This window comes from Haliotis rufescens, unplaced genomic scaffold, assembly GCF_023055435.1.
Source record: "Haliotis rufescens isolate VD_foot unplaced genomic scaffold, xgHalRufe1.0.p SCAF_1, whole genome shotgun sequence".
Taxonomy (NCBI): domain Eukaryota; kingdom Metazoa; phylum Mollusca; class Gastropoda; order Lepetellida; family Haliotidae; genus Haliotis; species Haliotis rufescens.
Genome location: NW_025963779.1, coordinates 64,488,751 through 64,506,471, shown reverse-complemented (window position 1 = coordinate 64,506,471; position 17,721 = coordinate 64,488,751). Strand labels below are relative to the sequence as shown.

The 17,721-nt window shown below is 38.5% G+C and overlaps 1 protein-coding gene across 5 annotated transcripts in view; it reads right to left on the bottom strand.

Moving 5' to 3' along the window:
* Positions 1 to 3,271: 3,271 nt before the first annotated feature.
* The window catches only part of LOC124142395 (RNA polymerase II degradation factor 1-like), a 34,023-nt gene continuing 19,573 nt past the window's right edge, over positions 3,272 to 17,721 (bottom strand). For 3 of the 5 annotated variants that reach the window (XM_046510840.2, XM_046510842.2, XM_046510844.2), the window contains 2 exons: positions 12,660 to 12,701; positions 3,272 to 6,738 (listed from right to left, as the gene is read on the bottom strand). In XM_046510840.2, coding sequence (XP_046366796.2) covers positions 6,604 to 6,738; positions 12,660 to 12,701 — 177 coding nt within the window. In that variant the 3' untranslated portion in view covers positions 3,272 to 6,603. Of the gene's footprint in view, positions 6,739 to 9,874; positions 9,892 to 12,659; positions 12,702 to 17,721 lie in introns of all 5 variants that reach the window. The other 2 variants (XM_046510841.2, XM_046510843.2) reach the window with 1 other exon arrangement.

The window sequence follows — 17,721 nt, the reverse complement described above, 5'->3', positions numbered from 1 at the left end:
AATTATATAACATGGTTTACGGTGTTTCTTTAAAGTATAAGTATAAGAGTTACGATTGTCTTAACCCAAAATGAGTGAGTGAATTGGATTTATTACCGCTTTTAACAGTATTCCAGTTATATCACGGCGTGTCAACTTAATGTGGGAGGAAAGCCTGAAGTGATGCGGGTATCAGACATTTACCACTTCAGTGAAGCCCACGAGCACGGGTATGGTGCTGATAAACCTAGAAACATAATCAGGGCGAACCAGGATTTGAACCCACAATCAAAGGTTTCTGGCATGCCTAAGGGACGCAACTCTGCACAGCAAATCGCGGCGCCTTAGACACCTGGGCCACCCTTGCCCCCCTTAACGCAAAGATTGCTTTGAGGAACAGGACCCAGGTCTCAACTTGAATCCACAGTTTAGTCACATGTGACAAGCTTGTTGTGCCCCAGTCAGCGATATTCCATCTATAACAGTGACCAGGTAACTGAGTCTAGGCTATGACCCTCACAATGGAATATATTCAGGACATGATTTTACTGCAAACATCCAACAAACACATTAACTGGTGTGTATATAACAATTTATTTCCCTCTGTTGTCTTCGCCCACAATGTACAAAATATGTAAACCACATGAACAAACATATATTATGCACATCTGTATAAAACCCACATATACAGGTAATGAAAAACAACACCAGTCATGGATACCGCTCTGTTGTCACCTAGCAACCTATTAATAACTGTTAACCCAACTGTTACCTGATAATAAAAACCTTTCCTGAAATTTCCCATTTTAATTAATCAGTTTTAATTTTATTGTGATTAATTGAAAACCATTGTTATAAATCTTCCAAATAACAAAACCCTTCACATTTCAAAACAGAACATACCCCTGACTGGAGAGGATGAGACAAGCGCAAGACACAGAATGTGGTTGAAAAATAGCATCAGTGATGGACTTTGTGTTGAGTAATTTGTTTGCAAATATAGCAGGTGTCATTTGAACAATATTGATGGTCACAGACAACACATAACTGTGTCAGCAATAAATATAATCTTAATCATACAAATTATATTTACCAATTCGACAATTCAGAAAAAAACATGAAACACGTCACTTTTAAACTAGGAAAATACGGACTTTGTTCTTGTAGAAAGCCATCTGCCAATATTATACCACTCACAAGAAGACAAAGAACACCCAGTGATAGCCATGACAGATTAACTATAGTCACATGAAAAATCGGGTGTTTTTAAACCTCTTTTTAGTAGTATATATTAAGCACCTTTTAGAGAAAATGGAAACGTGATTTATTTAAGCCTGAAAATACAGTTACAAGAAAGCACAACTCGGATGATTATGGGCCACAGTGAAAGACTTTCAGTCAATAAATATGATGCGTACTGAACAAAAAGACAACCAACCACATTACTTCAAATTTTGACACGAGTAAATGAATCGAATGACTTAGAACCCACCCACAGACAACCAGTTTAAAGTAACACTGATCTTTTCATGTGTCTTCACACTAAGTTCTCACATTTTCTGAATTGAAAAATGAAATGTTAGTCTTACAAACGGCATCCATTTGCATAATTCCTGTTGAAAGTGATGTTTCCATGTGCCTCCTATGTAGAACACAGGCACAACACAGACTGAAGTGGGAAGTTAGGGGCTTCACAACATTATTCCCACCGATTCCCAGGCCACTATGTACATGCATAGTTTTTGTTGTTGTTGTTGTTGTTGTTAAGCCATGAGTGTGAGTGAGTTGGGTTTAACGCCGCTTTTAACAGTATTCCAGTTATATTACGGCGTGTCAGCTTAAAGTGGGAGGAAAGCCAGAAGTGATGGACATCTCTGACGTTTACCACTTTGGTGAAACCCACGAGCACGGGTATGGTGTTGACAAACCTAGAAACATAATCGGGGCGAACCAGGATTCGAACCCACAATCATAGGTTTCTGGCACGCCCAAGGGATGCCACTCTGCACAGCAAATCGCGGCGCCTTAGACGACTGGGCCACCCGTCCCCCCCCCCCCCCCCCCCCCCCCCCCTGTTAAGCCATGAAATCTCTACTGTCTACTGAATACTGTCCGATCATGTCCCGCTGCTGCAATATGACAATGTGAATCGTGAGAAGGAACTATAGCTGTACATTTCATGAAATACTCACTACTAAGGTTGTTTTCAAATCCATTAGGTCAGGAAATATTTAAATAAAAATTGCAAAAGCACTATTAACAAGGATTCTGAAAAGTAAGTGAAACTAAATTACAACATAAAAACTGTATCATGTGTTCTCCATAAAATGACAATGATAAATATTCAACTGATCTTGAGGACTAACTATAGTTCTGAAATTGTCATTAAGAAAAAAAAAGCTTATATCATTTCTATTCCAAATTTGTGTCTTCTTTGGTTATCACATCATAACCAAGCAGTACTTCCCCCTGCCATATCAGATTCAATAACAACCACTTTCTTCATGCATAACAATGTTTCCTTGTGTCCACCTCTAATTACCGTATTCGACGTAATAAGCGCCCAGGGCGCTCTCAAAATTAGAAATAGGGGGCTCTTATTAGAATATTATTTTGGTAGGGAAAAAAACAAAATTGAAGGATAAATTTCAAGGTTTATGCTGACAGCCTGAAATGTTTATATACGACAGATATATTTTTCCAAAGTTTAATTGCCCATAATTAAGGATGCATATAACACACGATTGTGTATGTACACGAATATATAGGTCTTATGTACACTGATCAATCCGAAGTGGTGCTAATTGGGATTGTTCACTTGCCATTACATTAGCAAATATTGCAGGGGGCGCTTATTGCTTATTAGAGCGGGGCGCTTATTACGTCGAATACGGTATATAGTAATCCTAGGCAGTATCTTTCCAAAAATTCTCAGTTAATCATTTCCTTGCCATTTCACCACCAATTTCATTACAGCTCATAATCTGACAAATATTGTGAGAAATTCGAGAGATCTGATTTCACACGAACAGATATCCATGCTAGACTATTTGTCCAACTAAGTTACTGCCTCACTAACTCTGAATACATTATGGCCAGGCTTAAACACGAAAAGCATTCGGCCATGACAAAAGATGTGATTTTTTTCTCAAATGTAAGAAACACCACTGACAAATAAACACTGACATTGCTCTCCACTTGTCACACCACACCATGCAACATAACAATGTTAGCGAGACTACTTCACGACAAGTGTTTTAAACTGAGCAAGTTGCAATATATAGTCTCATTCTTGTTCAGTTTCGTAATCATTGGATTTTATCACAGTTTCACAAGCAAAAATGGGTCTATAGACTGTGATATATATATTAATATATGAATGTTTGTTCCCCATAGCTTTTGTTCAGCCATAACTACAAATATTCTAATATAAAAAAACATAACTAAACAAAACACTATTACAATCTGAGAAAATAATTCAGACCAGAATTATGTAAATAAATACATCTACATGAACATGAAACATGTACACATCAGTGAGGCCCCTCAAATACACATACTTACTGAAACTAAAGTGAGATCATTAATGGGGTGTTTTAAGGTCCTACTCTCTCTTTTCTATATTCAGCTGACTCAATCTAAAAGATCTAATAGTAAGTAAATCCAACGTCAACATGATCACTTTTAACAGCTGATTGGTTGGTTTGTTGTTTAACGCTGCACTCTGGTCTGTAAATAATTGAGTCTGGACCAGACAATCCATTTGGTCAACTCTTGCTACTAACAATGGTTGCTGGGGACCTATCCTGAGCCGGAATTCCAACAGGGGCTTAGCATCATTTAGTGGCTAGGTGCAAACAGTATTACAGTTATATGGCAGTTATATGGCATGGCATGTCAGTTTAATGTGTGAGTGAAGCCAAAGTGATGCAGGCCTTTGATCACTGTGAGCCCCACATACATGCATGGGTGTGATACAAGACACCAAATTCCATATCAACGTCAAATCAGTAACATCGGCTAGTGAATCATGAAAATATAAAATGTTGCCCTTTTGATAGGAAAGAAGGAAAAAGAAAGGATTTCTCTCGTGTTCTGACTATGACGCTTCAAGTGAAACTAAGCAGAGTGTTGTGAAATGGAAGCATTACTCTTCATCATCATCAATAAGTGAGGGAGACTGAGGTGCTGCAATCTGTTGCTGTAACAGACGGTGAGCACAAGGGAAACTGACCCAGGGCTGATGTGCTTTGGTTGGCCTGCTGGGCTAGCCTCTCACACCAACTGTTACTTGTTACCAGAGTAAGCTGTCAACACAACATACGCGAACATCACATATATCTGCACACATCGGTCACACATCGATCAGTCATCGAAGTCACAACCTGGATTAATGCCTTCGATAATGTACCAGCGATATTTAAAACAAAACATTATTATTTCTGTTTACGATGAAAATCAAATTTGAGGTTGTTCAGTTAACATGGCAAGTGAAATATTGGTTCTCATACTTGTCATAATTGTTTTAATATTTTCTGTAGAACTGCAATATTGAATATGAATTTATTTCTTACACATACCAGTTACTTCTTGACTTCAAAGGCAATATATGTACACATTCATCACAAAATCACTGGAAAAATAATAATTCTTTGTGCTCATCGTTATCACACAGATGAAACATATACGTAAGTAGTTTTACCAACAGCTATATTTTCATTTTGCACAAAATCAATGACATCATACAGTGTTCGAAATTAAGGGGGCCCTGGGGGCCTTGAGGTCTTGTTTGGAATTTGAATCTATAGACCCCCTGATTCTCTAACTGTTATCAGACCCATGAAGATTCGGGGAAGATTAGGTCTTCAGCAATCCATGTTTGCCGTAAAAGGTGAATATGTTTGCCGGAAGAGGCGACTAATGGGATCGGTGGTCAGGCTTACTGACTTGTTGGATGCATGTCATCGTATCCCAATTGCATGAAGCGATGCTAATGATATCAATCACTGGATTGTCTGGTCCAGACTTGACTATTTATACAGACCACCATCATATAGCTGGAATATTGCTGAGTGCGACGTTAAACAACAAACAAAAAACAAACCTAACTGTAATGAAGCTCATGCCAGTGAGTGAGTGTGTACGGTTTTACGCCGCTTTTAGCAATATACCAGCAATATCACTGCAGGGGACACCAGAAATGGGCTTCACACATTGTACCCTAGTCGGGAATCGAACCTGGGTCTTCAGCATGGCGAGCGAACGCTCTAACCACAAGGCTACCTGACCGCCCCGAAGCTTATGCCAAGGACCCCAAGACTATCATGCTTAATTCCGAACACTGTCATTCAAAAAAAAACCCAGGCAGGACAGCATTTTCCCAGCAAATCTGTCCGTCCTATTTAATCTATGTTACAACAACCATCCACTCAAATATACAACTGCAAAGACACATTAAAAATCTCGGAATGTAATGTTCATAAGGAATTGTGATTATGGTGAGTTAACATTGTTAAAGCCATAACCTTTAACTAAAATTGATTCACAATTTTTCATCCAAAATTTAAGGATGGTAGGGAAGTGGACACGCAGAGCCCAATCGAGGGATTGAATAGTTTTTCTCTGTGTTCACCCCGATCATGAAGAGAATATGTTAATGATGATATAACTAATGACAGTAATAGTTGAATACCAGGAATAACTAAAAGCTAATGAAAGAAGATTTCATGCACCATAAATCCAATGCAGGATAACAAAACGTTCTCGAATCTAAGTATGAATGGTGTTCCAGGTACCTTCATCCTGGGATATAACAAACCTCAGCATGCATAAAAAGAAAACCAAGTGCTACATTCCGATGTTCTCAGAAACAACCCCATAATCTAAATCCATGGATCAAAAGGTTATCCAATCAGCCAAACTACTGTATTCAAATGTGCACCCTGCTCAAAAATCATCCTTACATCCCTTATAAGAAGGATTTAAATGATAGAGATATACTTCCGTCTCCAGTTGTATAATTGCTGAAGTACTGAAATGCTAAATCTACTCAAGTCGATGTGAAATATGTAGTTTTTCATAAGTGCCATCACTGGTAACTAAATACCAGAGCTTAATACATTGACAGTCTGTCTTCCCTTAAGATTCCCAAGAGTATATTTTGCAAAAGGATGGGGCATTAATATCATGTCGAGTCTAAGTAAGCAACATTACCACATTCTCTCAATACTGAGGCAAACGACATGTCTGTCACAAACAGCCAACAACAGACAGTACAAATCAGCCTGCCAGTCTACATGGTCCAGTGACTTCAAATAATACTCCTGTCTTGTCAATAGTAATTGTAATTGACTTTTGCATAACAGCCATTCGTTGTTGGATTTCTATCATATAACTTGACCACAACAAGATAAATATTTAGAAAAGCACTTCTAAAAGTAAAGTTTATCGTAAATCAAGTCCTCTTGATACTTTGAATAATTTCACAAATATGAATACATATTCTCTGATCCTTGTTTTCCAGATAAGTAACATCAACTAAAGAAGATATTTCTAATAAAAACTATTCGATATCTTGCAATAAACACAAAGAGGCCATTTACTAAGTATATTACAAGCATTTGTCTATATTCCTTCACTTTCTTCAATCTTGTACGCCGCCTCAGGTTTTTTGTCATCAAGAGCCATATTGTCATTCATACGGTCGATTGCATCTTCATCCTTTTCTATATCTCCTTGATGTTTCAGTTCTTCTCCAAGCTGCAAAAATACAAACATAAAATAATCATTCTTCATGAAGTGTCTGCAAATTCAAAGGTAGTGTAATATTTGCTGTAAAAATATCATTACTGAAAATTAAATTCTAGGTGTCTCATATATGATATTGCCAAGTAAAACCCAGTTTACAAGCCACGATAGGCTTTTCTATGTCTGTCTTTAAGAGTCAATTCAGAAGCTATAGTTTCAATGAAGAGAGAGTTGAAATGGAATTCAACATCTATATTCTTTCAATGCAACACACACTGAAAAAACCAGTGATTGATATTCTGCTGTTGGGTCATATTTTATGACCAACATAGGTTGGTGGGGACCAATTATAACACAGAACTATAAAGGCAAGATAATCCTAAAACTACATCTTGCATATAGAAATAAATAAACAAACAAGGTTCAGTAGCTCCCCTTACTTACGAAGAAATAATTCTTTGACACTTTAACCATATTTTGGAGCAAACATCTGCAGAGGGCTTAAGAAAAATTTCTGCCAAAGATAATTTCCGACAACACTATTGATTGATAATAGTGATGCCTTGAACAAGCTTGGAAGACGGGTTCGATCAAAATTGGCAATAAATCTTGCAAAAAGATGACATAATTAATAGCCAATAATGGGTTTTTAAATATTAGCACTATAGTGGCCATGTTTAAAAGCAGATCATCAGTATTCTGCAAGCACTTTCCAGACACAATAGCTAAGATCATTCATGCCAAGTATCAGCTTCAAAGCCCTTGCAGTTTCAGAGATGTCGAAAATGCAAAAGTTAAAGACGGATGGACAACCACAACATACGTTCACTTAACTTTCACTCAAGTGAGCTAAATATAGAATTTTTTGTTTGTTTTGTTTGTTGTTTAACGCCACACTCAGCAATATTTGATTTATATGACGGTGGTCTGTAAATAATCGAGTCACAGACAATATCGTGATGGACATCATAAGCATCAATCCACGCAATTGGGATACGATAACATGCATGAACTAATTCAGCGAGCCTGATCAGCCGATCCCATTAGTCGCCTCTTACGACAAGCATGGGTTGCTGAAGACCTATTCTCTACCTGGATTTTCAAGGGTCCTAAATATAGACAGAATTCCCTTTTAGTAAACAACATTGATTTGAACCAATTAACCATAGGTGAGGTGAAATGGGGTTTAACGTTGCGTCCAAGATTATTGCACTTTTATAGCGACGTGCATGCACGTGTGTGTGGCTGCTTGTGAGCATTAACATTTCCACTGGTAGTGGTGGTTCTTTAGACTTTCATCAATATGAGATCAAGATCACATGTAGGTGAGGTGAGGTAAAATTGGGTTTAACGTCTCATCCAAGGTTATTGCACTTATATAGCGATGTGCATGTACGTGTGTGTGTTTGTGTGGCTGCTTGTACTAGTCCGGACTGATGCTGATTTATAGTGCTAGCTCACTGAGATACCATGCCGCATTTTAACATGAATATCCCTCTCAGACACAGTATACTGACTCCGAGCAGACAAGTCCTTGTTTTAGCCTTAATGCCGAGCGCCAGACAGGGTAACACCAGACTCGATTATTTACAGACCACCATCATATTGCTGGAATATTGTTGAGTGTGGCGTTAAACAACAAACAAACAAAAGAAACAAGACAGATTAACTATAGTAATATGAAAGAATTGAGTGTTCTTTAACTTCTTTTTGTAGTACATATCACAGTTGAGTGAGTGAGTGAGTATGGTTTTACGCCGCTTTTAGCAATATTCCAGCAATATCACGGTGGGGGACACCAGAAAATGGGCCTCACACATTGTACCCATGTCGGGAATCGAACCCGGGTCTTCTGCGTGACGAGCGAACGCTTTAACCACTAGCCTACCCGACCGCCCCCCATATCACAGTTGCATGCAGGGTGTTGGATAAAGTAATGATGTAAGCAGGTTTGTTTGTTGTGTAACTCAGGTATATTCCAGCCATATAATGGTGGTCTGTAAAAAAGCGTCAGGACCAGATAATCCAGGGATTAACATATTGAGCATCTTTCTAAGCAACTGGGTTAAAATATGCATCAACCAATTCAGTGAGTTTGCCACCTCTTACTGTGGGCAGGGGTTGCTGAAAACCAATTCTTTTCCCAACCTAAATCGGAGAGCCAATTACCTGAAGTAGGTGAGCTTGGGTTTTGTCTAAGGTATGCAGTGTCTTGGGGCAGACACCAAGAATGCCTTCACACAGAGCATCTATGTGGAGATTTGTACCCGGACCTTTGGCATGTCAATTCACCATTTTAACCACTACGCTAACAAGTCAAAGTACTACACTACAGTGTAGGCAATATTAGCCACAATGCTTACACCAGTTTGCATTCATGAATAAGACTTTTCACCACTCGCCCACATAATGATTGTAAATATGTACACTTTAAAACAGACAATTTCTACTAACCAGGATGCCTTAATGGGCAGATATTTAAGGTAAGTGTGCCATTTTAATTTCTGTCCTTGCATTTGAAAATGCTGTAAATATCATATGGATGTTCAAATTAACTGAGTACCATTCCACAGAGCGATGTAAGCACAACAATTATTGTAAGCCTATGTTAAAGCATGGGAGTTACGATCATCTTGGTACTACTTCTATGGTAAGCCTATGTTAAAGTATATGAGTTACGATCATCTTGGCACAACTTCTATGGTAAGCCTATGTTGAAGTATATGAGTTACAATAATCTTGGCACTACTTCTATTGTAAGCCTGTGTTAAAGCATAGGAGTTACGATCATCTTGGCACTACTTCTATTGTAAGCCTGTGTTAAAGTATGGGAGTTACGATCATCTTGGCACTACTTCTATTGTAAGCCTATGTTAAAGTATGGGAGTTACGATCATCTTGGCACTACTTCTATTGTAAGCCTATGTTAAAGTATGGGAGTTACGATCATCTTGGCACTACTTCTATTGTAAGCCTGTGTTAAAGTATATGAGTTACAATCATCTCAGCACTAAATTTGATGAACAAAACACTCAAAAAAGGATTCATTGGTTTCAGGGAAGACTGCATTCTCATATTCTCCCTCAACACAACTTGGGCCATAACACCAAACAAAACCCGGCACCAAGTAGCTAACATAGTCTGTTACCTTATTTAGTTATTGTGCTGGAAGAAAAACAGGCATGAAAACATATAGCATTACTGTTTAAGAAAGGTTTGCAAAAACTAATACTGTTTCAAAGCAATATATTCTTTACAAACAAAAACATGAGGTATGTATTGTTACATTTTGTGAAGGTAAATGTGGTTGAAATTGCTAGAGAACTTTTCATGTTTCTCCAAGGCATTAACATATGGTATACTGAAAACACACAAATTAAGGATCACGAATATCTTGGGAAATATTTTTTTGTAGTAAACACTGAGCAGTCAGTCTTTACGGTCGAGACTGAGCACACAATTTCATAAAATTTGTTTGTATGTTTGTTGTTATATGAGCATATGACGGCCCTCTATATATAATTGAAATCTGGACCAGACAATCCAGTGATTGATATCATGAGCATCAATCCACGAAACTGGCATATGATGACATGCATCAACCAAGTCAGCTTGCCTGACCACCCGATTACCTCTTACAACAAGCTTAGTCGGCTTTTACGACAAGCATGGCCAATCGGGTGCCTGTGTTCTGTAATATTTGGTTGACATTAAATATGTAAAAATGTATTAGGGCTGGGAAGTGTAACTTGGGTACTTGAGTCAGGTGGGTCCTGAGTAGGACACAGGTACCCACAGGACTTCCCAGACCAATGGTTAGTCACATGATATTTTGCTTAATGACAAAAACAATAAAACTCCTTGGTTACACCACAACTTGCTGATGTTCGTATCTCTTTCTGACAATGCACGCATTCCTTCTGACTTTTACATGTTTGAGTGAAGACAAGTATTTGTCACAGAGTGACGAAATATCCCCCGCCATATACACCATAGTACCAAATATGAAGACAATCCAGCAATTAGTTCTTGAGATATTGTGGCAACACCGTTTTCCAACTCCAAAAACAGATTTGCCTGCTGTGACCTTGAAAATGGGGTCAAGGTCACCAAATCTGACAGGTGTATGCGGTGTCTGTATATACACTATAGTTCCAAATATGAAGACAATCCAGCGATTAGTTCTTGAGATATCGCGGCAACACCGTTTTCTAACTCTAAAAGCAGATTTGCCTGCTGTGACCTTGAAAATGGGGTCAAGGTCACCAAAACCGACTGGTGTCTGCGGTGTCTGTATATACACCATAGTTCCAAATATGAAGACAATCGAGAGGTTTAGTTCTTGAGATATCGCGGCAACACCGTTTTCCAACTCTAAAAGCAGATTTGCCTGCTGTGACCTTGAAAATGGGATCAAGGTCACCAAAACCGACTGGTGTCTGCGGAGTCTGTATATACACTATAGTTCCAAATATGAAGACAATCCAGTGTTTAGTTCTTGAGATATCGCGGCAACACCGTTTTCCAACTCCAAAAGCAGATTTGCCTGCTGTGACCTTGAAAATGGGGTCAAGGTCACCAAAACCGACTGGTGTCTGCGGTGTCTGTATATACACCATAGTTCCAAATATGAAGACAATCCAGTGTTTAGTTCTTGAGATATCGCGGCAACACCGTTTTCCAACTCCAAAAGCAGATTTGCCTGCTGTGACCTTGAAAATGGGATCAAGGTCACCAAAACCGACTGGTGTCTGCGGAGTCTGTATATACACCATAGTTCCAAATATGAAGACAATCCAGTGTTTAGTTCTTGAGATATCGCGGCAACACCGTTTTCCAACTCTAAAAGCAGATTTGTCTGCTGTGACCTTGAAAATGGGATCAAGGTCACCAAAACCGACTGGTGTCTGCGGAGTCTGTATATACACCATAGTTCCAAATATGAAGACAATCCAGTGTTTAGTTCTTGAGATATCGCGGCAACAAACAGGTGGGATGTACGGACGGACGTACGGACGGACGTACGGACGGACGTACGGACGGTCGTGAATACTATATCCCCCGCTTCGCGCTTTCGCGCGGCGGGGGATAATAAAGATTCAGTCAACAGCAGTGCATCCAAGATCAGATCGTTCTATATGTGTATCTACATAAATTTTGCAAGGGCTCCAATAAAACAGTTCTGAATCTGACATTTTGTATCCAACTACAGCAGGAATGCGGGTAGGGTTGGATGATCGGGGGGTTGAACTCAGGTAGTAAATTTGGACTAATCCCAGCCCTTAAATGCAGCTCTCTAAAACATTATAGATAATATATATGTATTCCCATTAGCTTGATGGTAAACATGCCCTTGTTTGGGCTATAAAAAGTCCATCCTATGTATGTTAATCAACTTCAACTTAAAAGTAACTTTTCCAGTGTTAACCAGCTACTAACAGTACAATATCGTTACATCCTTGTCAAACACCTTTCAACAATTATATCATTTGCATTCAGTAGCTCTCTTTCAGACTTCATCATGGATTTTCTGTCAAATCCATATTCGTCTCATTGATTTGCAATTTGATGTTTGTTTGTTTACAAAAAAAATTCTGAAATCAAACTGTGACTTGGACATTGAGTGTCTGATCCTGTAACCATGGTATCACACCAAGCCATGAAGCTCACTGTCTTTTAGTGACATGAAACAGCTTCAACAAACACACACAACTTCAAGTTGTAACGTCTCCTTAAGACAACTTCACGGGTAACGTGAGATTTTCGTACACCATACAAAATCCTTGAACAAACATGGAAAGTTTAATTTCAACCCACATCTTCCTTGAGGGCAACAATGAACACAGGTATAGCTCAAATTCCTGATTGATCGAGGTTGGGGGATATCTTAACACAGCAAACTGTTCACTGTGTAAGGAGTGGGGTATACTCACAGGTTCGAACTTGAGTTTATCATCCCCCTCTTTGTGTCCTTCCTGTAAGCAAACAAATAGATCATTTATTACATGTTTTACACCCATCATTCACATTGTTCAGTTGCAATACATTAATTTACCGTATTCAACGTAATAAGTGCCCCGAGCTAATAAACACCCACAGAGATATTTGCTAAGATATTGGCTAGTGAACAATCCCAATTAGCACCCCTTCCGATTGATCAATGTACACAAGACTTATTTATTCGCGTATACTCGTGTGTTTTTGCACCCTTAATTATGGGCAATTAAATTCTGGAAAAATATATCTGTCGTACATAAACATTTAAGGCTGTCAGCATAAACCTTGAAATTTATCTTTTAACTCTGTTTTTTTCACCAAAATAACATTCTAATAAGAGCCCCCTATTTCTAATTTTGAGGGCGCTCTGGGCGCTTATTACGTTGAATACAGTTTGTGGTTTTCATACGCTACACAGATGTGCTAGCTGTTGTATTTAGTAGAAAAATGTACTGTTCGTGGATGCACCATTGTGGATGAGATTTATCAAAGTTGGTTTCTTTAACTTGAATTCTTGGTACTTCAAACAAAACGTTCTTTACCAAGGTAAATGTCAGTAATTATCAATCATATCTAGTCATGTACAATCACATATATTGAGGACCATGATATCAGTAATTTCCTCAAAGAATCTATCAGATAGATATGAGAATGTAATTGTACCATCATATCTTGTTATATACCATGAACCAAGTGATATTGTTAGTATTGTTTATACACGTACACACTATCTCTCACCTGGTATGAAAATGATATAGTCTTCAGTGATCTTGTATTTGATTCATATGAACTTATTATTGCTCACAAGATCATGGTAATGCATCAACATGAGTAAAAACATGGCTACTTCTTACAAAATACAAGCAAAGCATCACTCATGTTTTTAACATTTAACTCCATCTTGCAGGTTCTCAAAAATTATGTTTGTTTGATGGTAGTGTTTAATGCAGCACTTAGAAGCCTGTAAAGTATCAAGTCTGGACCACTAATGCCTACTTGAAGCCCTACCTCAGCACTAAGATTTTCCTATAAAAAAAAGTTTTAAAAAAGTAACCAAGTTTGCTTTTCTTTGTTTGTTGAATGTAATCCAATCTGGACCAAGCAATCCAGTGCTTGATAACACAATCAACATTCCACGCCTTCAAGGCATGAAGGGGGCACAGGTGGCCCAGTTGGCTAAGGCGTTGAATTTGCTGTACAGCTGCCTACCTTAGGCAAGTGAGAAACCTATCATTGTGGGTTGGAATTTCGGTTCAACCCGAATAGGTTTGTCTATACCATACCCATGCTCATGGGTTCCACCAAAGTGGCAAACATCTGAGACCTGCATCACTTTGAGCTTTCCTCCCATTGTGAGCTGACACTCCGTGATACAACTGGGATACTGTTCAAAATGGTGTTAAACCCAACTCACTCACTAACTCAGGGCATGAGTGAGTGAGTGAGATTGTTTTTACGCCGATTTTAGCAATATTCCAGCAATATCATGGCGGGAACACCAGAAATGGGCTTCACACATTGCACCCATGTCGGGAATCGAACCCCGGTCTTCGGCGTGACGAACAAACGCTTTAACCACTAGGCTATCAGACCGCCCCTGTCAGGTCATGAAGACACAAAATCAGACACAATCAGACACAAAGCCTTACCACCCTATCCCCATTTTGTCAAATGAAAAGCAAGATATACTGGAGACCAACACTATAAGCTTTCTGATACGATGAATATTGCCGGAGATAAACGTTCAGGACACTAACTAATTAGTGCTCCAAGAACAAGAAAATGACAGAGCTAAGCAAACTTTCAACAGCACCTCTGTCTATATTCTAGTGCGCCTCCCTACATCAGCAATGGCACAATACACAATCAGACTTATTGTCAACATTAGTATCCTTGCAGAAAAAACGCAAGACAAATTGTGGCGGGATAAGCTCGGTGAGGCAGGGCAATGTACTGTGATGTGTGTCTGTTGACACGCTCTCTAACTAAACTATTTTCCTAAAGTTTTACTGCAACAAATGGTAGAATAACATGCTGTAGAAAAATCAAAAGAAAGATAGAAAATTGAAGTGAGTGAAATTTCAGGCTGAAGTGGCTATTGTGTTTATGTGTTAGTAACCTATTACCTGCAAAAATTATGGAATCAATGTGTATAAAAGTAGTGGGCTTGGTGTATGAGATGATCCATATTGTCATATTGTTTCAGACCTTAAACCCCTTGCCAAGTCAAAGTAATGTCAATGTGTCACATAGATATCTTTCTCTACCATGTTACAAAAAATTACCTTTCCTTGCTTTGAGTCTTTTATTCAAGAATGTATCATTTAAATTTAAGGGAATGTATTTTATCATAAATGGAAATTTTGTCCCCATTTCTGAAATATCACCAGTATTGCAAACCAGTGTTATTATTTCTTGATAAAGTTCATTTGTGAAAGCTGTTTATTAAATCTGTATTGTGTCACGTAAACTACCGAGCAAAAGAAAGTAAACACAGAGCTCCAGATAAGCTTTTGGTGTTGTGGGTATTTTACCCATGCATTTTAAAATCATTGGGTATCAGTAATTCTATCTGGGTATTCAAATTCTGTTACCCACTAGTTTTTACACATGTTGGTGTTTAAGTTAAATATTTAAAAACACTATTCATCTAGTCCCTGCAAACTGGTGTCGTGTGGGTTCGAAAGCTTTATAGGACTCAAAAATACCAAGATACTTCCACAAGAAAGTGTGATGGCAAGTGATCATGATGTAACTGTCATCGTGGAGTTTGGCAAGGTTGACGGAATGCCCGTTTATAATTTCAAAATATGTTGCTGATTTGCTAGTCGAATACGCAAGGTTACTTCACAACATTTTGATGATACGCACAAGTTTTATTTTTGTAGCGTATCTGTAATGTTCGTTGTGTATTTGATACGCTTGGATTTTATTTTACTGCGTATTTCTGCATTTCTGATGCGTATTTTACGCAGATATGCAGCTTATCTGGAGCTCTGATACACTTAAAAACTGAATTTGACCCAAATTACAAACGTTATCAAAATTCTGATGCGTATTTTACGCAGATATGCAGCTTATCTGGAGCTCTGATACACTTAAAAACTGAATTTGACCCAAATTACAAACGTTATCAAAATGTTACTAGGCTGAAAACAATCACTGCAAACTTAAGGTTCAAAACACAACTTTGATCAAATACATCACCATGAATAAACATTTCTTGCATTTTTCATTTTAAGCCATTATGAAACATTGACATATACTTTCTTGGGCCTGCAAGTTTAATTCTGCACATCTATTTACACCATGTTGTATGAGACACCGACAGACTGGAAACAAACACACATTTGTGAAATCCAGGGTGTAGCTTCTACCCTCCTCCCTCTTCATGTGATCAGGAACAGGTAACCACATTTAACTCACAAATTCTTATTTTGGCCAATATTGGAAAAAAACAACCTGCATGATTAGTGATGATGCAGGAAGTGCTCTTCATCATTAGACCCAGCCTTAAGTCTGGAAGGACTAGTTGCTTTCTCCAAATATCTAGTTATAGGGTGTCATGGTTCACTGATGTATACTACTCAAAAGAAGTTAAGGACCACACTGCTTTCATATTACTGCAGTAAATCTGTTATTCAAAGACAAATTAACTATAGTACTATGAAAGAATCAGTGTTCCTTAACTTCTTTTGAGTTGTATATCAATGCATTGTGAATTTAAACCTGATGATACGTTACACAATTAATCTTAATGCTGAACTGATTTTCAAAGAGTAATATTTACCAAGTTTTGCAATCACTGCCAATTATAAAACAAAATACTAATGTGATAAGACAACAATGCTTGAACAAGCCTAAATTAACCAGTCATGTGAGGGAAATGACAACTGGTTGACAGCAGTGGTTTCTGCCTGGCACATTGAGAATTCACTCGAATAAAGTATCATGATATCTTTCTAGTATTGCCATTTGCATTGTATCACGTGGTAGACATTACATGACATCCCTCAGGGCTCCAGATAATAGTCTTTGCATTACATGACATCCCTCAGGGCACCAGATAATAGTCTTTGCATTACATGACATCCCCCAGGGCTCCAGATAATAGTCTATTCATTACATGACATCCCTCAGGGCTCCAGATAATAGTCTTTGCATTACATGACATCCCTCAGGGCTCCAGATAATAGTCTTTGCATTACATGACATCCCCCAGGGCTCCAGATAATAGTCTATTCATTACATGACATCCCTCAGGGCTCTAGATAATAGTCTTTGCATTACATGACATCCCTCAGGGCTCCAGATAATAGTCTATTCATTACATGACATCCCTCAGGGCTCCAGATAATAGTCTATTCATTACATGACATCCTTCAGGGCTCCAGATAATAGTCTTTGCATTACATGACATTCCTCAGGGCTCCAGATAATAGTCTATTCATTACATGACATCCCTCAGGGCTCCAGATAATAGTCTATTCATTACATGACATCCTTCAGGACTCCAGATAATAGTCTTTGCATTACATGACATCCCTCAGGGCTCCAGATAATAGTCTTTGCATTACATGACATTCCTCAGGGCTCCAGATAATAGTCTATTCATTACATTACATGACATTCCTCAGGGCTCCAGATAATAGTCTATTCATTACATGACATCCCTCAGGGCTCCAGATAATAGTCTTTGCATTACATGACATCCCTCAGGGCTCCAGATAATAGTCTTTGCATTACATGACATCCCCCAGGGCTCCAGATAATAGTCTTTGCATTACATGACATCCCTTAGGGCTCCAGATAATAGTCTATTCATTACATGACATCCCTCAGCATGCTCAGGGCTCCAGATAATAGTCTATTCATTACATGACATCCCTCAGGGCTCCAGATAATTGTTTTTCGGCACTGAGTATTTATTCACATGTTAACACTCACACTGGATATTGATAGTTTTCTTTGGGTCCAGCCTACTGGGTTCTACACCAA